At 61.1% G+C, this 22,601-nt stretch overlaps 1 protein-coding gene and 1 long non-coding RNA gene across 9 annotated transcripts in view; one reads left to right on the forward strand and one right to left on the reverse strand.

Annotated features, from left to right (window-relative positions):
• Window positions 1–12,536, reverse strand: part of MCF2L (MCF.2 cell line derived transforming sequence like) — a 69,155-nt gene extending 56,619 nt beyond the window's left edge. Inside the window, exon 1 of one of the 8 annotated variants that reach the window (XM_088842575.1) lies at window positions 12,340–12,536. In XM_088842575.1, the coding sequence (XP_088698701.1) occupies window positions 12,340–12,418 (79 nt within the window). In that variant the 5' untranslated portion in view covers window positions 12,419–12,536. Of the gene's footprint in view, window positions 1–4,525; window positions 5,367–12,095; window positions 12,210–12,339 lie in introns of those variants that run through there. The other 7 variants (XM_088842579.1, XM_088842580.1, XM_088842577.1 and 4 more) reach the window with 7 other exon arrangements.
• Window positions 12,375–13,902, forward strand: LOC148775796 (uncharacterized). The gene is made up of 2 exons (XR_016038849.1): window positions 12,375–12,468; window positions 13,670–13,902. It is a non-coding gene; the product is annotated as an uncharacterized LOC148775796 (long non-coding RNA).
• Window positions 13,903–22,601: the final 8,699 nt, after the last annotated feature.

Here is a 22,601-nt window from a genome sequence, read left to right on the forward strand (position 1 = left end):
ACCAGACCTGAGCATCGCGACAAGGACAGTTCTCAGTGCTGTGGCCTCGGGCATCTCGAGCTCAGGGCCCAGGGGGCCCGTCAACCCGAGAAGGTGATCCCACGGTCAGTCCTAACGACCGCCCAGGACAAGCAAGGCCACTTCCAATGATTGGCACCTGGTCCTCCCCATCTGTAAAATGGGTGAGGTTCTGGGTGAGGTTCCCACAGCTCAGGGATGCCAGGCATCACACATGCAGAGCTCTGGACCCACTGGGAGTCAGAGCCACATCTGCATGAGGCCGCAGAAGCACCAGCCTCTGTCTTCACAGGCAGCCCCGAGCATCCCTCACAGAGGAGCCATGGCCCTCACAGCCTCCTTCAGAGGGGCCCAGTCAGCGCCTGGCCTGGGGGGACTGCCAGCCCCTGGAGAGCGGCCACGCGGCAGCTCCAAGACTGAATCGCACTGAGGCGCGAGCCCGCCATGGTCACGGGCTGGAAGGCTCCGCGCGGCCGACGGCTTTGCTGTGCCCTGCGTCTGACATGGACCTTCCCCACAGGGCGCCCTTGAGGGGGTCTGGCCGCTCTGACGGCGGGGCTCAGACAGCGAGGCTTGGGCTTCTGCGCAGAGGGAGGGTCATCTGGGGACAACCGGGCGAAGGGCCCGCGTACCCACAGCTCCGTCCCGAAGCTGTCCCAGACGCCCTCCCTCGCCACCACGAGAAGCCCGGGCGCACCGGGTCCACTCTGCACAGCCGGGCCGGGCCCGTGCCAGCACACCGCCTGCACTCACCCTCAGCCACGGACAGCAGCCAGGAGCACCACTCACAGTACAGGTAGTAGCTCCTCATCTCCGCCACGGAGACCTGGGTGGCCGTGCCGTCCCCCATGGCCGAGGGCCCGCGTTCCCTCCGCCTCCTCCCGCTGGACTTTGCTCCCGAGCGCCTGCCCAGGGCCAGCTGGCTTTTCACTTTCACTTCACCCTGCAACCACGGGGTGACCCAGCAGCGGCCGGCGCCTCCTCACCCTGCCCGCGGACTCACACACAAGCCGGGCCCGGCAGCCCCACCTGGCCGCGAGGCAAGGCCCGGGCCACCTCCGTGCTTCAGCCAGTGCCTTGAGGTCACCACAGTCGCGCCAATCAGAGGACGCCGGCCCGGCCCGGCCGATAACACCCAGGGCAAGCAGGGGCCGTACTTGTCCAACGAGGTGCATCCAAGGCCCCTTGACCCTCCATACGTCAGCCAAGCCCGGCACCTCTGGCCCAGAGTGGGCGAAAGGGCTGCCCCCGGGAGGCCCCTCAGATCCCTGAAGATGCCTGCCCTGCTGCGTAAGGTGGTCGCCACGGACCTGCCCTGCTCAGCACAGGGACTGGGGGATGGCTCCATGCCCGCGGACCAGGGACTGGGAGGCAGGATTCCTAGACCCAAGCAGAAGGCGCCCAGCCAGGCTCGGTTACGCACTGGAGCCCAGGCCAAGCCCTCAGACCATGGAGCCTGGGTGGGGAGGGGGGGTGGACTGCAACAGCACACAGATCCACACGCCTGACCCCCCCAAACCAGACCCACACACCTGAACCCCCCCACGCAGCCATGTCCGCCTCGAGTCTGGGGAAATCGAGGAGTTTAGCTCAGAGGCCAGAGCAGCGACTTCAGCCAAACTGCTTGAAATTCAAAAGAACAGAAACACTAAGAATCACCAGATTTTCTCCGACTGTGAAGCGTCTCCTCACCCACAGGTTTGAGTACAGCCCGTAGGGAGACCCCTCGAGGTAAGGATGTCCTCTGGGAAAAGTACTTTGACTAACACAAATTGTCCGGTTTGTCTTCGGAGCTCCCACCAGCTCCCAGCCTGGTCTCCAAGAGCCAAAAAGGATGACCATTGCCGTGGCGGCTGCCACTTCTGGATGAAAACCAGGTTCACAAACGTCAAAACCGCTGTGGGCGAGACTCGCGTGCTGAATGCGTTCCCAAAACACGTGCACACCTGCGGCCGCCCTAGGAAACCCGGGCTCCGGGCCACCCTCACTGCCCACTCTCAGCCCCCGCCGCCCAGACCCATGGCACAGCGGCCCCGCGGCCCTGACCTGGCGCCCGGAGCAGGACGACCCTGCGCCTATCTGGGCCCGGGTCAGACCCGAACAGGGGCTGGCCCAGGCAAACCCCAGAACCTCGGCTGCATCTGAAAGGGCCTTACCCACAGTCAGCGCCGTATTCAACAATTTCAGGTGCATCAGTTTCCCAAAAGAAAGGAAACATCCCAAAGACACCTCCTTGAGGGTTTCAGCGCAGCTAGTGAGCCCCCCGGTCAACGGCATTCCTCTAGAATTCCTTCCGGAAGAACTTTTTATTTTGCTGCGCATGTGATCTTGAGTCCAAACATTTCCCCTTTTGCACCAGCTGCTGGGAAGCTCATAAGGGAAATTCCAGGCTCACTCAGCTCACCCACATGCCCCACATGTGTGCATGCGTGTGTGGCCAGTCGCGTCCAACTCTGTGACCCCATGGACTGTAGCTCACCAGGCTCCTCCGCCCATGGGATTCTCCAGGCAAGAACTCTGTAGTGGGTTGCCGTTGCCTTCTCCAGGGCATCTTCCCAACCCAGGGATGGGACCCACGTCCCTTGTGTCTCTTGCACTGGCAGGTGAGTTCTTTACCACTGCGCCACATGGGAAACCCCAGGTGTGTTCACTGCTTTCTGAAAAATCAGTTCCGGTTCTGCGTAGAACAGTCCCTGACAGCCTACAACGTCCCTGTGGAGAACTTCCAAATCTGCAGGACACAGCTGGTCTCCCTGCTTGTTGGGACTCCGTCCCAAGTGTCCGAGGCGAGAGTGGATGCCCCTTCCACCGCTCGGCAGTGTCCTGCATCTGAAAGGTGGCGGTTCCTTGGAGGGACAGAGCAGACGCAGCTTTCTGTCCTGACTTCCTCTTCGCCAGCTGGCGATCAAAGCACACCTCGCCTCCTCACAACCACTGTCTCCTGAGCCCTCACCTGCAGCGGGCAGCTGACTTGGACCATCCCCCAACCTGAAGGGGCTTCTTTCCAACAGACACAGAGGACAGCCCAACCCAGATATGAGCGTGGAGGAGCCTGGGCAGACTCACAGGCGGGAGGAAAGCCACGGGCAGAGCAGGAAAAGGGAGGTCATGGGCACCCGGACTCGGCACTATCCCTGCAGGTGGAGGACACTTATCCCCGAGATGCCAGGCTGAGCAGTGGGGGAGGGGTGGGCAGTGGGGAGGGTGTGCAGTGCGGGAGAAGAGGCTGCAGGGAACCATACCACCTGGGGCCGCATGTCAGAGCCTGAAACTGCCCGTCGTCCACCCTGATCCAAGTGCCGGCGGGCAGGGCACAGAGCACAGGCGACTCCGGTTAACCAGGAATGGAGCAGCTGCTCTGGCCGCATCCCCACCCCCGTCCCCGCCCCTAGGCAGACCTCCGCAGCTCACAGCCACCTGTGCTCCGCCCAGACGGGATCCTGGGACCCCACTTCTGAGACAGGTGCCCCAGGGCCTCGCTTCCCCAAGGGGCCCCTGGAGCACCTGTCCTGCCCTGCGCCTGGTGTGGGGGGGCAGACTCAGCCCCCAGCCTCCCCTCCCCACACAAGGCCTCCAAGCATCAGGGCAGTTCAGTCCTTCCAGGACTAGGGGGTCCTGGGCACCCCCAGCAGCTGGGGTGCAGATCCCCAAGGCCAGGGGACATCCGGTCAGGCGACTGGGGGACTCCCCACCGTGTGGAGTGCCGGGTGCACAGCAGACGTGGGAGGAGGCTGGGAGAGGCTCGTCGCGCATGCAGAGCCCTGGGGCCAGGTGGCACACAGGCCCTTGTGATGGCCCCCAGCCCTGAGTCAGCGCAGGAGTCAACAGACTCCTGGTCAAAGTCGTGCGCACGGATGGAGCCACGCGCAGAACCACGGCCACGAGCCATCAGCGAGGAGCTGAGTCCACAGGGTCAGCCCTGCTCGGGGCTCCCAGCATCCTCCCTAGACGCTCCCCGCCCGCGCCAGGTGGGGACGGCCCTGCTGGAGCAGGAGAGGACGCGGCCCAAGAGGCGGCTCTGACCTTCGCTCTAACGTCCTGCATGTGGCAGACACACCGGCGTCTGGGCAGACTCCCCCTGACACCCTGCGGGGCCCTGAGCTCCCCTGCGGTCAGCACCACCCTCTGGCTCCTGGCCCCCGGAGGACGCGGGGGCTCCAGGCCGAGGGGCAGGACAGAGGGATCAGCCCAGGGGATGCCCTGCCCCCGCCGCGGCCAGCGTAGCCCCGAGGCCTCCCCCGTGCTGTCCGCTGAGCCTTCTCCCCGCATCCTCCCCAGGGTGCTCCCTGCCAGAGCCCAGGGCCTTGGGACCAGAGATCAAAGTAAACTGAAGACACCACGCTCCAGCCTTGTTTGGGGCCACTGACATGGCGTCTCTAACCTACCTTTCTTAACAGGCTTAGAGTGGCACACGAGTTTTGGTAAAAGAAACATCCAGAGAGTTGCCGCCCACCAAGGGTCCCCCGCCCCCCATGCCCGTGGACAGGGCCACCGCGTCCCGCCTCACCAGGCTGCGGGCGCCTCGAGGCTGCCCGGCGACGCCTCCAGCGCTGCAGCAGGGGCGGCAGGCAGAGCCAGCGCCGGGAGGTCCCCCGGGCTCCGCGGGATGCTCCCCTCTTGGCCATGGTCCCGAAGTCTCCCCACCAAGGAGGAGGCGGCGGTGGCTCCTGGTCTTCAGCCCCGGCTCCCCCGAGGGCCACCCTGCAGGGCTCCGCGGGGGACGCTTGAGAGCTGGGCTGACCCCGGGACGTGCTAAGCTGGGCACACAGCCCTGGGAGACCTCGGGGAGACGTGCACGTCCAGGCTACGGCCCCCAGAACGCCGGGCATCCAAGAGGCAGAGGAGAGGTGCGGAGGACACGCCTGCCGGTCAGAGAGGGGCTCCTGGGGCGGGCGAGGCCGTCTACTTGGACATGCCTGCCGGTCAGAGAGGGGCTCCTGGGGCAGGCGAGGCCGTCTACTTGGACACGCCTGCCGGTCAGAGAGGGGCTCCTGGGGCGGGCGAGGCCGTCTACTTGGACACGCCTGCCGGTCAGAGAGGGGCTCCTGGGGCGGGCGAGGCCGTCTACTTGCAAGTCCTGGGAGTTTCCTTCCTCCTTCCTTGGGGGTGGGCTTGTGCACGGAGCTCCCAGCCTCGGGGGCTGTGGAGCCAAAACTTCCAAGCTCAGGAAGCCTCGCGTCCAAACAGCAGGAGCGGGAGGACCTCAGGGGACGCGGCCAGGCTCTGGAAATAAACCGGCAGTTCCGCTGCCCGGCACTGCAGCTCGCAGAGAGGAAACCGATCGCGGCTTTCTTTGGCAGGCTACACTTTCCACAGAAAGGCTCCGAGCCTGCCCCTTGACAAGGCCTTGGGGCAGCCCCGAATTGTCACGGGGCGCGTGCTGCACCAGGCACCCCGGGAGCAGCTGGGCCTCCCTTTCTGGGGATGCGGTTCACCTCCTTGCACGGGCGTTCCCAACAGGACCGACCCCGGGTTGGAGCAGACGCCATCCACACTTGCATCTCACTGGGTTCCCGAGAGGCCAGCCCGGCTCACGATCCGAGGAAACAGATGGTGCATTTGATGTGGCAAGTCCGGGACGCAGGCCGCCCAGAGACCAGGGCGCGGGGCCTCGGGGCAGCAGGCCGCCCGGAGACCAGGGCGCGGGGCCTCGGGGCAGCAGGCCGCCCGGAGACCAGGGCGCGGGGCCTCGGGGCAGCAGGCCGCCCGGAGACCAGGGCGCGGGGCCTCGGGGCAGCAGGCCGCCCGGAGACCAGGGCGCGGGGCCTCGGGGCAGCAGGCCGCCCGGAGACCAGGGCGCGGGGCCTCGGGGCAGCAGGCCGCCCGGAGACCAGGGCGCGGGGCCTCGGGGCAGCCGTGAGGAAATGGTCGCCACGGTTCACAGGAGCAGCTCCCATGGACTCTGGGACCCACGGTGAGCATGAGCCTGAGCCGTGTCCCTCTCCATGTGCGTGTCGTTGCCCCAAAGAACCCTGAACCCTGGGGGTCGGGCTGGTGAGTCAGAGTGCGCGCCCACGCAGATGGTTCACGACCAGACACAGGCCTCCTGCCAAGCCGCTGGGACTAACCTGCTGTCTCCTAAATTCCTGATTATGTTTTAAAGGTTTTGCTAACTAAACTCTTCCCCAGAGTCCGCTCTGCGTGGGGCCTCGGCCACAACCAGCAGGTTTCTGTCCTACACGCTCACAGCCTCGAATTCCCGAGCATCTGAGATTCTGCAGGGCTTTCCCGGCAGTCAGTGGGCGCTTCCTCCCCAAGACCCTGTGAAACATCAGACACCCGGGAGCCAGGGCTGCGCGCAGGACACTGGCCACCCTCCTGTGTGAACAGCCGGGGACGCTGAAGGCCACTTGAGAACCGGGCTCGCGCTGCTGGGCTCAGGGCTGTACGTCATACAACGTGGCCTCAAATTAGCAGGAAATGCCTATCAATAAGTGGGAGCAACTTAAGGCTTTTGGCAGTGAAACAGCCAAGCTACGCATGCCAGGGAAGCGAGGGTCACTCGGAGCTGGTCTAGTGCCAAGTGAGACGCTGGGGGACAGTCGGGCCTTCTGGGGTGTGAGCGGGCTGGGAGCAGTGCCGTCCAAGCCTGCGGGCCACGCTGGGAACGGCGTAGTCCGCCTGCCCCTCTATTCTCGGGAATTGCGCACACAGCAGGCTCCCCCACAGGGCCGGTAGGTTCCCGGGAGGCCAGAACACATGGGAGCAACCTGAGGCGCCCCGGCCCCCCAGCCCGACAGGGCACGGGCAAGCACCCCCTCTCGCTTCATCCCTCCCAGGCCTTCCCGCAAGCGGGCGCCCATCCGCACGGGGCGGGAGGCCCGCTCTCCTGGCCGCCCAGTGGGCACCAAGGTCCACAGGGGCCACCCCAACAGCCCTCCTCTCCATCCGCCTCAGCTCGTCCCTGGCTCCACTCTTGGCCACAGCCCGGGTCCCACCCGGCGACGGTTCCCAAGGCTGCCTGGCGGCCAGCCCCTCCTAAATTGCTCTGCTTCTAGTAGGGGCGTTGAGGAACGACACTTCTTGTCACTTTCAGGGACAAGTCCTCCTTCTGACAAAGGAAACTCTGGGGCTGGGCGATGGGGGTAACCTCGCTACGGCTCCAACACTCAGAGGCTTCTGTAACCCGGAATAAAGCCACCCATGGAGAAACAGGCCTGTGGGTCTGGAACCGGTTACTCTTTAACAACGAGCTTTTTAAATGATATGCTTATGTTCTTAAATAAAGGATACGGCACAACTGATGGACCAATGTGACGGCATCCGGGGGTGATGCCCAGGTCACATGATTGTGTGTGTGTGTGAGTCATGTCCCACTCTCTGCGACCCCATGGACCGCAGCCTGCCAGGCTCCTCTGTCCATGGGATTCTCAGGCAAGAACGCTGGAGCAGGCTGCCATTCCCTTCTCCAGGGCAGCTTCCCGACCCAGGGATGGAACCCAGGTCTCTGGTATCTCTAGGCAGGTGGATCCTTTACCACCAGTGTCGCCTGGGTCTTAAAACACTGACCTCAATGACAAGGTGATTCAGCTCCTCCCTAAGCAGGTTTGCAAAATTCTTTCAAAGACACAGGTTGGGACGTGGCCGAGCCAAATTTTACATAAAGATTTTCCTTTGTTTGCTTGGGAGCAAGCCTGCCGCCCGAGCACCGCTCGGTTCTGACACCGATTACAGTGAGTGACGGTCACGTTCGAGGACTGCACCCGGTGGGGCTTCCGGGTCCAGACAGAACCTCACCGTCCACTCCACGAGGTGCTGGCCCGGCCTGGTTCTGCTCCCTAAGTGTCCAGGAGTGACTGAAAGAGTCCGTAGGAACACGTGATCCTGTCAACAGTAAGGCAGAGTTTCAGATGAGACGACCCTCATGAGAGGGTCAGACAGTGAGAACTCTAGTCCTCTCAGCACTGACGGAGGCGGACAGTTATGACCGATAAAGCACGGAGCCCCACTGTCTCTGCGCATCCAACAACCTTCTGTGTTTTGTTATCATTCAAAGAGCAGGGCTGCCCTGATAGCTTGATTGGTAAATAATCTGTTTGCAATGCAGGAGACCCCAGCTCGATTCCTGGGTCGGGAAGATCTGCTGGAGAAGGGACAGGCTACCTACTGCAGGATTCTTGGCCTTCCCTGGTGGCTCAGCTGGTAAAGAATCTGTCTGCAATGTGGGAGACCTGGGTTCAATCCCTGGCTTGGGACGATCCGCTTGAGATGGGAAAGGCTACCCACTCCAGTATTCTGGCCTGGAAAGTTCCATGGACTATACAGTCCATGGGGTCCCAAACAGTTAGACATGACTGAGTGACTTTCACTTTTCAAATATCAAACAACACGTTACCCTTAAGAAGGATTCAGGAATCAAGAGGCTAAAAAATTCTGTTTTTAAAGACAAAGCGTTCCCCCAAAAGTGAGTCGTACAGAGGGCCCCGGTTCACCGCACCTGGTGTCTTTACCCGGAAGCCACCATTTGCTGACGTGTTGGTTCCAGTTCTCTCCTTTGGTGAAAGAGTGCCGTACGTGGCCATGCAGGATGAGGACGAGGACGAGGAACTGGCCTTGCTCCTGTCACACAGTTAATGACGGAATAAAGCAGAAGCCCAGAATGTTCGCTGACTCCATTTAGAGACACAGAAGGCACCTACTCTCTGAAGCAGAGAAAGAACGGTCGGCTCTTTTTCCAGCTTTACGCTTTCCTGGAGCCTCCTACCCACAGCTGGACTTCCTCGCAATCGTGTGCGTCTGTGGGTCTGGACTAAGCAAAGGCTCCAGGCCGCAGGCTCCCTCCCCAGGCGCGGGGCCCAGACGTGCCAGTGGGCGCCCTCCATGTACCGGCCTCTCTGCCTGGATCATGGGTGTGGTCCTGGCTCCCTGAGCGCCCCCACCCCGACACTTCTCACTCGCTGGGAGAACCCCCGCCTTGCACCCCTGGGAGGTTAGTCAAACGACAGTTAATAGCGTGTTACAGGGGCAGGCCGTGAGCTGGGCGCCCGTCCGCATGAGCTTCTATGACGCCAACCCTGGAGGCAGGAGCTCTCGTGACCCACTTCACAGATGGGGAGACCGAGGCCCCCCTCCTGTGGGGGGGAGGGGAGGATGCCCACCCTCTCACCTCCCTTCCTGCCTTTAAGCCAATCACCTAGACGACTTTGCTTCAGGTGACCTTTTCACAAGCTCAGGGCAACTGCGGCCTTGGTGACAGGATGGGAAGACTGTGGGATTTGGGCAGGATGGGAACATCAAACACCAGCTTGGCCGCTGAGCAGCCTGCAATTGAAAGCCTGGATACAGCTTCCGGAGGACACGGCTGTGGGACACCTGGGTCCTTAAAAGGAACGCGGTGGACAGGTGAATACCACGGACCCAGATGCTGCAGGACGAAGGTCCCGGGATGGCATCCCGGCCCAAGAGGCCGGCTGAGCAGCTGGGACGGCAGCTAGAATTAGTTTCTTGGATTGTGGTGAAGTTGGTGTAAGAGATGGGAAGACAGATGGTGCCAGACTAGAGGGCAAGCGTCCCTGATGCACTCATGCCTGGGGGATGAGGCGGCCTCGTCACTCATGCCCAGTGACTTGTCCCTTCAACACGCAAAGAGCCAGGAGCTGCGAGTCCTCACTGGGGGCAGGAACACTTTAAATATGACAGAGCTTGCGTTTTTACCTGGAGCAGGAAATGGCAACCCACTCCAGGATTCCTGCCTGACAAATCCCATGGACAGAGGAGCCTATATTCCACGGGGTCGCAAGAGTCAGAGGTGACTGAGCGACTGTCTTCTCATCCATCCGTGCCTCCCTCCGCCCTCACCCATCCCTCTGGACACTGACGCACGTGTGTTACCATGTGTGAAGCAGACGGCCAGTGCAAGGTCCATGCATGAAGCGCGCGGCCGTGCACGTCGGGAGCCAGTACTGACTGCTCACGGCCAGCCCTGGAGAGGGGGCACCAGGGACCCTTCTGCTCAGTGGCTCTCCAAGTCAGGTTCCTGGCCCAGCACCAGGAGCATCACCTGAGACCTTAAAAACGCAGAGCTCAGGCCCCGGACTTCCTGGATCAGAGGCTCCAGGGACGCCTGGGATCTGGGATGACTCCCTCCGGAAGGCTCGAACACTCTGGTCTGAACCACTCCTCTGTGTCAGGAAGAGGCTTCATGCGCTCCATCCGTTAGCCTTTCTCCCTCCCGCATTTCTCACCCTGTCACCACTTACTGCTAATCCAGGGAGAAAACCAAAATGACGGCAATGCTGGAAACTCAGCCCGACTACACAGAAGGGGAGTCTTGGCCGTGGGAAGGGCTCCTGGCCTCGTGATTCAAGGCTGAGAGAGAGAGCTCAGAGAATGTAAATTCTCAAGGTCAGCAGCCTCACAGGCCACACAGGCAGCGAGCTTCATCCCCGCTCAGGTGGACTAACCTGATGACGTCCTGGAGGAGGGGGACTGACAGTAAACCCAGGGCTGAAATCGGGGAGCAGAGGGGCCCATGGCAGATGGAGAGCAAGTACCGCCGGCCCAGAGTGGGTCACGTCATCCAGTTCCCTGCAGCCCCGGGAGGCCCCCGCGCCCAAGCCTCAGCTCCACGCCCATTCCCACCCCACCCCTGCCCTGAATCGCAACAGCAGCAGCCAGGGGACCTCCGTGACCTCCAGTCAGAGCCGTTCCGCTACACAGGAGGGCTTCCTCTGCGGCAGTGTGGGACGCAGACCTGGGCTGGGGGGGCTCACGGTGGCCCCAGGGGGGCTCGGCCCTGTCAACGCCGCAGGATACACGAGTCTCAGCCCCAGCCGGTGGCACCTCCCCCGTCGCGGGAGTGGAAAGTGCGTTTGTGCCAAGGGAGGATGCAGGTCCTCCCCCAACCAAGCAGACAGTGCTCACCAGACTGTGTTTACCTGGGTTTCAGAGTCTTGGTGCAAGGGGAGCTGTCGGAGCACCGGTGTGTCCGAGGACACACAAGCAGAGAGCCAGGCGGCAGTCTGCACAGCTCAGGGGGTGCCCAGTACCACCCCACTCCTGGAGGGCAGTTTCCTCGCCATCAGAATGCACACACGTCTCCCTGGCTCACCAGGAAGCCTCTGGCCCTGAGACCCAGGGATGACATCACCCCTTGGACCAGTTCCCGCTGCTCTGTAATCCCGACTCTAGCCCAGCGAGGGGGTGTGAGGATGCCTCCCTCCAGGGCAAGCGAGCACCCAGCCCGCGCCCCTCACCTCAGCCCCACGCACAGCAGGACTCGCATGTCAGACCAGGCAGCCACCCTCCTGAGAACAAGGGGCAGATGGCAGAGGGTCTTGATGAGCTTTTGACCCATTTATCACAAACCCAGCACCTTTAACACCAAAATCACCATGAAACACGGAACAACCCCCGAGTCTCAGACCACCACACACGGTATGTCCACACTGACCTCGCCGCCGCTCTGCTCTCACATCTGCTGGGGCTCGTGCTTATGACAGAGGGGTAGGAGAGGCGTGTGTTGGGGGGGTTACCACACCTACACCAAGTGACTGATCAAACCGAACCTCTCAGCAAAGTGATACTTAGATGATGACGCAACACAGCAACATCAGGAAAAACCTGGCAGCTCACTTTTAATGGTGTACAACCATCTCCTTTTCATTTCAAGGAGAACCATCCCTGGCTGACGGGGCCCTGCACACGCGCAGAAAAGCTCAGAAGTGACCGACGGAAGGCAGCGCCCAGCCCGGCCAGTGCACGGCCCTCCTGAAACCGAGCAAACGCGGTGGAACGTCTCCTCAAAGCTAACTGTGAGTCGTCCTTTACTTGGTGCAGAAGACAGCATCCATCAGCCATCTCCCTCTCCACACCCAAGCCACGTTCCAGCATCTGTCTCAGGCTCACATCCTATCTGGTGGAGAAAGACCTCCCTGATGGATCAGACCCTCCCTCCTCAAAACGAGCTTCGCCGCCGCCCCCCCCGCCCCACACCCAGCCCCACACCAGCTCGGAAAGCCCCGGGCTCACGTTCTTTTCGAGCCACAAACACGTTTGCTGTCTCCATTGCAACTGCAGTATGCGCAGCCCAATGCAGGCTGAATGAGCAGATTTCAGATCAGGCTCCACGTACAAACCTGCAGTCGCCCAGAAAGCCCATCACCAATCTGCCATCCTGGCCACCTTCCTAGGCAGAATAAAATCGGGCTGACCAGCCAAGGAGCCTGTCAGCTGCCAGGTCAGAGCCATCATCCCACTGTCCTGTTACCTCTGCTTGGAAAAAGAAATGCAGCCTGCCCCCCAGAAACCAGGCGCGTCTCCCGAGACTCAGCACATGATGTCAAGCTCAAGAACGGGCTTGGGACCGGCGGCTCCTCCTACCAGTGCGCTTGGAAACCGCATTCAACCTCTGCACCATTTCCTCCAGGGCCATCTCTTCATGTCTCAGCCAGAACCTCATTCTCCGCAGCGCAGAACGGTCCTGCAGCCCCGGCTTCCTCTGCACCAGAGGTGCTCCGGGGGAGGGGAGGCGCTGGGGAGGGGGCCCGCCGCGCCGCCTGCCCAGGATTGGTCCCGAGCCCCGCCGAGGGGGCGCGTGGGGGGGCTGCTCGGCGGAAGCGGAAGCGGGGCGCGCCCCGCGGCTCTCCGCAGCCACCTGGGCACCCGGCGAGCGCACCCCCGCGCGGCGAGCAGGGCGTTCCACAAGGGCACCCCCGGGTGCAGTCACCCGCGGATCCCGCGACCGTCCCGCGCGCTCCCTCGCGCCGACCTGGGCGCTCGGCCAGTGCACCCCGCGGCCACCTGGGAGCCCCCGACCGGCGCACCCCGCCGGGCCCGCAGCCCGGCCCGCCCCTGCAGCCCCGGGTCTCCGCGCCCTCCCCGGAGCGGAGCGGGGAGCCGCGGGGGCGCCAGTACCAGCCTGCCCGCCGTTACCTCCGGCGGCCCCCGGGCAGGTGCAGAGGCCGCAGCAGCCGGGCGCGCCCTCCCTGCGCCGCCGCATGCCGCCCGCGCCGCCCCTGCCAGCGTGTCGGTGGGTTCGCGGTGGTCCGGAGGCCGCCGCCCGCCCAAGGCCGCGAGGCGTCGGAGGGAAGCGCGCGCCCAGGCTCCGGCCGCGATCTCGCCATGCTTGGCACGAAGCCACCCAGGGCATTCTACACCCCGGCGCCCTGCAGAGCCAGTCATGCGTGTGCCCGGGCCCAGCGCCATTTCCCAGGGAGGCGCGAACCCTGTGTGCGACCCGGACCCTGACGGGCGTCTTCCCACGCAGGGGCGGACCTTACAGAGGGAGTGCTTGAGGAGCAGGTGCCTGGTTCCTTAAGTGGTTTGGGAAATTCAAGTGGGCAGCTAGTGTCAAGAGAGGGTGTGCACATCCCAGTTGGGGGATGGTTTGCAGAGGAAGGTGGCACGCCCCCAAGGGCTTAACCCCCGATGTCCAGCTGCACCATCAGCCCCACTCCGTGCTTCTCCAGCTGACCACTGTTCCCTTCATCCAAGGTGCCCGCCCGCCCGCTCTCGGCTTCCTTCCTCTCTGTGCCCTGGAGCACCCTGCTCTGGGGCCTTTCAGGGACCAAGCAGCTACCACCACGGCTTCACGGCGGAGTCTGCTGGCCTCCATGCCCGGGTGTTTGCTCAAACAGTCTGGATGTCGTTTTGAGGGTGTTCTGTAGCCAAGGTGAATGTGTAGACCAGCAGGTCACCCTCTCTGTCGCAGGTGGGCCTCGTTCAATCAGCTGAAGAGGGAAAGAGGGATGTCCTCGAGGCAGAGGGAATGCTGCCTCCAGAAGGGCCAGACTCAGCACTTCCTGGTTCCCGCCCTGCGGCTGCGCTGGCCGCCTCAGACTTACGGCCTCCACGACCCCCTGGCCACCCCTCCCTCCCTCCCTCCCCGCCTTACTGAGTCTGTCAAACTTCTGCTCTCTCTATATTATAGCACACTTGGCGCTATCTTGCTGCAAAAGTCCTTTACCGTCGACTGAAGTGCAGCTGTCCTAACAATCCCATCAGATGCTATGCAGCACTTCCGCTGTGCTCCAGGGACCCTCCTAAGTAGCTCTTTCCTGGGTGAACTGATTTAATCTTCAGAGGGATCCAGGTGGCAGGCACTGTTTCTAACATGTTTTATAGAACAAGGCACAGAGAGATCCAGTAACCTGCCCAAGGACACGCAGAGGTGCTGGAGGCAGGATTCAAACTCAGATGTGTATAAACACAAATCTAAAAAGCAGGGTTTGCTTCAGAGAAGCACTGTCGTGTGCCAGTTGGAATGTCATCCCCCAAGTCTCTTACAGTTCAATAAAGGACAGTTAGATAACGGCGCAGACCCCACTCCACAGAGAGAAGCTTCGCTTGAGTGTCCCAAGGGTGCGGGCTCATCTGCGTCACTGCTGGGCCTCCCAGAGAGCAGAGGCAGCGTGGCGCCCAGGTGGCAAGGCAGAATGCAAGATGATCCCTGGCTACCAAACACATCCTCTTAGCAACCATTCCGGAAAGTCAGGCTGAAAGGGAGGCGAGAAATAGGAGAGCTGAAGGGTGCAGGTCGGGTCTGAGGTGGCAGCTCTGGGGGAGGTGGAGACACGCCTCCTGGGAGGAAGTGGGAGCTGCCCGCCAGGCCAGGGTGCAGCTACGTCCTGCACCAGAGGCTCCCGCATGGGGCCGGGGCTGGGGAAGCAGGGAACAGCGGACGCTCTGAAGGAACCTGCGGGCTTGGACAGGCAGCTTCACCTGTGACCACACCTGTGAGCCGGGGCACGGAGCCGGCGTCCGTCTGAGGAGGGCATCCCGGGGATCTCAGGACACACCCACCTCTCCCAGGCATCTCCCCCCGGGGCCTGCTGAGCAGGCCATGGTGGGTGGGTAGGGGGTCCCTGCCCCCCAGGGGCCCCCGGGATAAGCCCCTGGCAGCTGCCTTTCCTCTAACTCAGGCCCAAAGATGCAGACAGAACATTCAGAAGACAAAAGGCAGGATTCACCTGGCCTGCTGGGAGAGACAGCAGCTGTGGGGCGGCCAGGACAGAGCGTGAGGACCGCTGGGTGGTGCTCAGTGCTGCGGAGGTCAGAGACCAGACCAGACCAGGGAGGCACCGCCTCACAGCCGCCCAACAACCGCAGCAGAAAGAAGGGAGGACAGTGCTGTGCGGAGGCAGGAAAAGGGAGCGCCCTGCTCTGCTGGGCGGAGTGTAAATCGGTGCAGCCACTGTGGGAACAGCAAGGCGACGCCACAAAAATCTAAGGACTGCCATGTGACCCGGAACTCAATTTCTGGGCGTTTTTCGAAAAAAAAAAAAAAAAGCAGGTTAATTCATAAAGATAAAAGTACCCCACGTTAACCGCAGCACTGTTTACAATAGCCAAGGTACAGGAGGAACCTGAGTGTCTGCCGATGGGTGAGCAGACAGAGAGGCTGTGGGGCGTGCAGTGGAACAGCGCTCAGCCAGAACGAAGGGTGGACGGCAGACGGCAGGACGGCGCAGGGACCCCGGGGGTGGTGCTGAAGTGCTGGGCCCCAGCGCACAGTGTGCGGACAGCGGGCCTCAACACCGCCTCGTGAGGTGCGACTTCGTTACGAGGCAGGTGGTAAAGTCCCCTCCGCAGAAGGGAAACGGTAACTCGCTTGCTGTGGTGCCTGCTGACACACGTGTGTCGCGTCGTCACCTAAACTCACAGGATGCGGAAGCCAGTTAATTCTGGCTTGTACCTCTGGAGGGCGTGCTTATGAGAGAGGCCAAACGGGCTTCCCCACAAATGGAGTAGGGGTCCCCCGGCAGAGCTGTGGTGCAGAGGCTCCAGAGGAGGCAGCCACCGTCGAATCGGCTTCAAGTGGGGTCATACCGGTCCCCAAGAGACAGCCCAGCAGGTCACCCACAGGAGCACGTGTGTGTGTCCCGTCCCTGCCCATGCCCTGCCCTGGGGAGATGCCGGAGAAGAGCACCCCGTCCACCCCGAGAGGGCGGGGGACAGGTGCAGGGTGGTGGAGACGGATGTTTCAGTTCAGGACCGAGCCCTGGAGACGGGACCGAGGCTGATCTAATGGCAAACACTAACAGGCAAGTGCCGGACTCAGCAGAATGTTCCCAGTTCGGGGAGCCTGCAGACCATGCCTTGTCTCACGAGGCCCAGGTCAGCCGTCACCCCCGCGGGCCGGGGGCCTGCGTCTCCAGCTTTGCCTTTTGGGGCTGAGACAGGCCCTGCATTCCTGAGGGCAGCAAGGGACCCAGTGGGTATGGGTTCTAACAGGGAATGCAAAACTCAGGGTGCTTCCCCACTGGTAATCTTCCCCTCTGCAATTCACAGGGCCTTCTAAGGGCAGTTTCACAAGAGCCTTTGGTCCGAGCAATGCTCTTGGGCTGGGAGTGGGCAGGTGGGGACCCCCGCCCCAGGAAGGGCTACACCATGACTCAGCCTTGCTCTGTGGGGCCGCAGGCACCCCAGGCAGGACAGGACCTGGGGACCCCCAGCGCCTCCCCTCCTGCTCACAGGGACCCGGAGCACCAGCCTCCTCGGGTTCTGCGTTTATTCTGAGGGAGTCGGCAGACTGGGGTCCAGCCTGGCTGCCTCCCCGTGGGCACCTTTGGTGGGCCTTCCAGGGCATCAGGCCCGCACGTCTCCTGGGGCCCGACCAGCTGCCAGGTCAGAGAGGCTCCGCCTGTTCAGGCGCAAAGTGGTCAGTATGTCTCCCACATGCCCCAGGCGGCTTGGAGGCTACAGGACGCAGGGCCCGGGGCTCGGAGACCACAGAGACTTAGCTCCTGCTGTCCCGGCAGCCAGACGTCCAGGACCGAGGGGCCGGCATGGCAGGGTCTGGAGAGGAGCCCCCCAGGACCCCTCGCTGCGGCCTCACACGGGAGGCGGTGTCGGGGACACTCTGGGGTCCTTCTCCAGGGCGCTGATCCCATTCTCGGGGCTCCACCCTCATGACCCAAGAGGCCCCACCTCCTAAACACACCAGCACGATTTCAACGTATGAACTTCGGGGACACAAGCAGTCTGACCCCAGCACACTCTCCCTGGCCCCCAAATCCATGTCCTCCTCACAGGCACCCTCCCCTGCAGCCCCCCGGCACTGCACCCGCAGGCCTGACTAGTAAACCTCGCGAAGTGGTCTCACAGCCTTTGTCCCTGGCCATCTGCTTGCATCACTCAGCATAAATCCTCCAGGTCCATCCACGTTGTGACAAAAGACAGGATTTCCTATTTTTAAGGGTGGACTTCTTAGGCAGGCGTTGCCTGAGGATGTGGGGTGTGTGTGTGTGTGTGGTCCCAGGTGTCCCCTCTGCAAGGCAGCAGTGGCCTTGGCCGCCTTCCTGCCCCGGATGCAGGGGCTGGAGCAGAGTGGGAGACCCAGGGCCAAAGGCCAGAAGGAGCTGGGGTGGGGTGGCAGGGGGGCATTTCCTTCTGTTGCTGAGCTGTGTTTGAGGTCTAGGCGGTGAACTCTGAGCCCCCCACTGGTGTTCTGGGCAGTGACAACCTCACCAGGTGGTAAAACAAACGTGGGAAAAGCTCCAGGGTGGAAGCAGCTCATGACTTCACATCCACTGAGCAAGGCCAGGTGGGCGGCAGAAGGAGACTCATACAAGGTCCCGTCGGGAGGGTCCCCTGGACTGTCGGCAGCTCCGTGCGTGTCTGCTGGTGTCCACCTTCACCTGCTGGACCCGGAGGAGACGGACTCCAAGGCCAGACCCCCCCGCCGAGGACGGGTGTCTGGTGGCCAGCCCTTCACCACGGCACAGAGGTCAGGGCTGGAAGCGTCCCTTCCACCAAGACCACACTAGGCTGAGACACCCAGGCGCCACCCCCCAGCAGGGAGCAGGGCCCCTAGAGGGGCACCCCAGCACCGGCCCGCACGCCCGAGGCACCAACTGCCCAAACGGGGGCACCTGCTCCCCAGGGGCCCGCCTCCTGAGCCGCTCGCGCCCTGCGGAGGCGCTGAGGCCCACAGAGAGGACGCCGCTGGCAGTAGGGCCACGGGGGCAGCGATAAGGCGGCTTCTGGGCTGGGCTGACGGACTCAGAGCCCTTTATACCCTGCCCTGGGGACTCTGGTCCAAAACAGCAAACCCAGGAGAACACGCAACCTGTGGTCAGGAAGCTGCTTTATTTCTCTCTTTAGAAGATTAGCAGCGACAGCTTTAACTCTGTATCAGAGTTCAGATTCTCCCCACCCAGCAAGCCACAGAATACCAAAGCCCCAGTGAGGAGGCGCAGGCCCTCAGGCTCTGTAGGGGCTCGGGGGCCACGACGGGGCCTCCGTGTCTCCCGCGGATGTGGTCATATGGTCAGCAGAAAAGATGCAGGGAGCGGGCTCCTCGCTGAGGCTGCAGGAAGCAACCCGGGAGGCTGGCTGAGCCGCACACAGTGACACCGCGATGCCCGCCGGGCAGTGGGGGCAGGCAGGGGGCAGTGGGGAGGGGGACAGTGGGCACTGTGGCTCTCGCACAGCCCATGGGGCTCCCGCACAGCAGGAAGCAGTCACCTTGGAACTGGGCTGGTGATTTGCCTATGCTGAATATTTAAACACAGCCGATTTAATTTCAGAAATGTCATTTTTTCAAGCCTTAACTCAGAGGCAGTCTTTTCCAAGGTTCGACAGACAGCACGGTCACTGAGCCCGAGTCAAGCTACCCTGACATCTCCGCACACGTGTGGGTCTGAACCTACAACTCCATCGCAAATATTTAATTGAAGTCAGTCAAGGTCACAGCCATCTAAAAGGAAAGCTCCTGCCCCCGACCACCCTTCCCACTTCAAGAAAGATTCTACGTCGGGCACAGTGCTTATAACACGGCCACACACGTGGACTTGCCGGCAGTGAGGGGCTGGGCTGCGCGTTATTACCCTCCTTTTTAGAAGCTGACTGCAGATTCAGCCCCGAGAGACCGTTCCCCCAGTGGTTACAGCATGGGGAGCTGCAGAACAGCGTCACCACGTGGGTGCCGACACCCTCATCCAGGGCTCCCCATCCCACACCACCCGTCCCCCACCCGCTCCTGAGCCCTGGCGACCACCGCTGCCCTCCATTTCCACAGCGTCAAGAACGTTCCCAAGTGGTCTCAGCTCATAACCAGGTGGGACGAGCTCGTTCCATTCAGCCCAGCTCTCCGGAGCTCCATCGGGTGGTCCGGTGCCCCGGTCTTGTCCCTCTTCTTGCTGAGTGCTTGGCGCTCCATGGTGTGGAGGGACCACAGCTTTTTCTAGCTGTTCACCCGTTGAAGGGCATCAGTTTGGGGCTACTGTGAACAGAGCTAATACAAACTTGAGTGTGCGTGAGTCCGTGTGAACGTTTTCCTTCCTCTGGGATAAATGCCCAGGAGTGCAGTTTGCTGGGCTGGATGACAGCTGTGTGTGGTGTTGCTTTCCTGGCAGGCAGTTTCCAGATGGCTGTGCCCCTGAACATTCATCGCCACCCACACAGAGACCGACTCCTGCACCCCAGCTTCCGGAGCTGTCACTGCTCTTCATGTGAGCCCGTGTGGTGGCGTGCGGGGCGGCGCGCAGAGGTTCTGTTTCCCTGATCCCCTTTCATCCGCCGTCAGCACCTCTTCACTTCTGTCCCCCACTTTCTGCCGGGATTGTTTGCTTTTACACTGGTGCGCTTTGAGACTTTGCTTGTGGTCTGCGAACATTTTCTCCTGTTTCTAACTCCTCTGAGCGGGGGCCTTTGGAGAGCATACCTTTTTCATTTTGAGAAAGTCTAATTTACCCATTTCTCCTTTTATCCTGTTTCTGGCGTCAAGTCTGTGCACTCTTTGTCTAGTCCTGGGCCCTGAATATCATCTGCTATATGTTTTCTGAACTTTTTCAGCTTTACGTTTAAGTCTGTGAGCCGTGGTGACTCAGCCTTCATATGGGGTGTGAAACTGAAAGCCATGGTCTCCTGTTTGTTCCCTTTTCCCTCTGAGGTCTGACGCCTCCAGGCCACTTGCTGCAAGGCCGTCTTTCCTCCACTGAGCTGGCTGTCCGCCCTCGCCAGGAGTCGGTGGGCTTGCTGTCTCATCCTTCTTTTCCACTGTCTTCTGTCCTCAGCCGGCTCCTCCCGTCCTGATGACTGGCAGGATAATCCTTGCTACCACAATAACTTCTACTTTCTTCTTATTCAAGATGTTTTAGGTATTCTAGCTCTGCTGACTTCCCACACAAACTTTATGCTAGTCTCATCTATATAAATTTTTGTTGAGATTTTGATAGGAATTCTGCTCATTGGTTTGGAGAGAATTGACATCTTTACTATATTAAGATGTCTGATCCGCAAACAAAATGTGTCTCTCCATTTATTTAAATCTTTGAGTTCCTTTGTCTAGTTTTCAAGCTCTGTTCATGGTTTTTTGGAGCTGCACCCAAGTATTTAATTTTTGGGAGTATGTGAATGGTATTGTATTTTTAGCTTGGGTGTCCATGTTCACTGCTCTCCAGAGAAATACAATAGATTTTTCCAGTGTTTATCTTGTATCCTGCAGCCTTGCTAACCTCACCTATTAGCTCTAGGAGTGTTTCTGTAGAGCCCTCGGGATTGTATAGATAATCGCGTCGTCTGTAAACACGGACTGTTTAATTTTTCCTTGCCTTTCATTTCCTCTTCCTGACTCACTGTGCCAGCTGAACTTCCACCCTGCCGCTGAGAGCACGGCTCCCGGCCGCTTGGGGAAGAACACAGCTCCCACCGCTCAGTGCAGCGCCGGCCGTGGGGTTCTCGGTGAACATTTACTGACCACTTAAGGAGGCGCTTCTGTATTCCTGTTTTTCTAAAAGGGTATTGCATTTTGTCAAATACTTCTTCCAGTCCCCGCCTCTCCACGGGCGGTCCCGCGTCCCCACATCTCCGCGGGCATGCCTCGGTTTTTCTCTTTCAGTTTCAGATTTTCCTGGTTCCTGACATGACAATCAGTTATTGAAGGAAATGTGCGCCTTTGGATATGTTATGAAACTCCTGAGTTTTCAGAGTTTGTTGTCCTGGCTCACTTCCTCTGGGTGCTCCAACAGGGCGGGGAAGGGCGGCCTCTTGTCACTGCTATGGGTGGGGGGTCCCTGTCCCTGCTGAGCCGGCGGCCTGGGCTCCCCACTCAGCCTCCTCTGACACCTCCCTGCTGGGGGCTTGGGGCTCCGTGCCCTGCTTCCCTCGTCCCACTGTCCCGGTGGGGGGCGGCCTCGTCCTGGGGTGGCGGTGAAGCCCTGGGCCCACTCAGCCTCCTCTGAGTCCCAGGGCGGGGGCACGTCCAGACTCCCACGAGGTCTCCCCACCTGGTGTCGGCGTTGGGATGGACCCATTGATGCGGGCACACAGGGGCCTCGTGCAGCCCACCGCGGCGCGGGCGGGAGGCTGGGGTCCTCCGCTCCCGGGGCCTGGTGGGTGGAGGGCGGTGTCCCCACGGGCTCTGTCCGGGCGAAGCAGGGCCGTCCAGAGGCTCAGCCCTCCCTCCCCGGGTCCTCAGGGGAGACCACAGGTCTGGCGGGGAGTTTCCAGCCGCAGGCCCCCAGCGCCAGCCTGGGTCCCGGGCTGGCCTCCTTCATCTCAGGGCCTCTCTCCTCTCTCACGGGCACGGTTCAGGGGTCTGTCCTTACTTAGGGTGGGACCAGGGAGTGGTCTGCCTGGCCCAGCTCCCCGCAGTGGTCTTTTGTGGGTTGTTTTAAAGTGACCTCAGAGCACAGGCATCTCTTCTGACCCAACAGCCCTGAGCACACACCTCCCTCCGGCCCTGGGTGAGTTCATTCAGAAAAACTCCAGACAGCAAAGGGGGCTGCCTCTCAGTTCCCACATAAATGGGGCCCTGTGCTGAGGGGGGCTGGCCTTGACCTGGGCCCTGACCCTGGAGGGGGGTGGCGCTGACCTTAAGGAAGCCTCTGGCCCACGTCAGAGCCAAGTCCCAGGAGCTGGGACAGACACAGTGCTCCTCCTGTAAGCGGCTGGAATGAAGCTGCGACCTGCCTCTTGTCTGTTTCCGGCCCGTTTTCACAATGTTCCATTTGTTTCAGCAGGACGCATGCACTCACACAGATTCAGAGATTGCTGATTCGTCTGCCGGCAGGGCATCTAGCTAGTAATTAGGCTTCTGCGGGTCACAGCTATGTCTATTTTACTTACTTTGAGAGTAAAGCGCCTGTCATGTTTATTGGAAGAAGAAGAAAAATGATTTTAGGGACATCTGTTGGAGGAGGTTGGCCGGCTTTCATTAGAGACAGTTCACTGGGGAGCAAAATGTGCCGGCTTCCATCCTGACACTTCGGATGAAAAGCTGATGAAATTGTGGCATCAGTCATGAGAAGCTCGGGAATCTCAACAAACACAGATGGGACGGTATTAACATTTCGAGGAGAAGTCCGCTCTGATCATGATGCCAGGAAGAGAGAAGGTGGCCCCCAGGTGAGCTCAGGTACTCTGCAGGGAACAACTGCAGGTGCCCACCTGGCTGGATCCACCTGGAGCTGCCAGAGGGGTCCTGGGTTTGAAGAATTAAAACATGGCAGATACCCATGTCAGTGAGCCACGGCCCTGCCAACGCACATGCCTGGGCCTCGTCTTCCTAAGTCTAGGAAGGAGGTTGGCACCAACCCAGCTACCTCTTTTAGTCACCTCACGTACTGTGTGTATAAACCTGCCAGCATCTTCCATCACAGCCCGTGTGCAGGACGAGCCAGCATCACGCCTACAGACGA

The sequence above is a fragment of the Moschus berezovskii genome, chromosome 13 (assembly GCF_049115385.1).
Source record: "Moschus berezovskii isolate FMDL1 chromosome 13, NW_MosBer_1.0, whole genome shotgun sequence".
Classification (NCBI taxonomy): Eukaryota; Metazoa; Chordata; class Mammalia; order Artiodactyla; family Moschidae; genus Moschus; species Moschus berezovskii.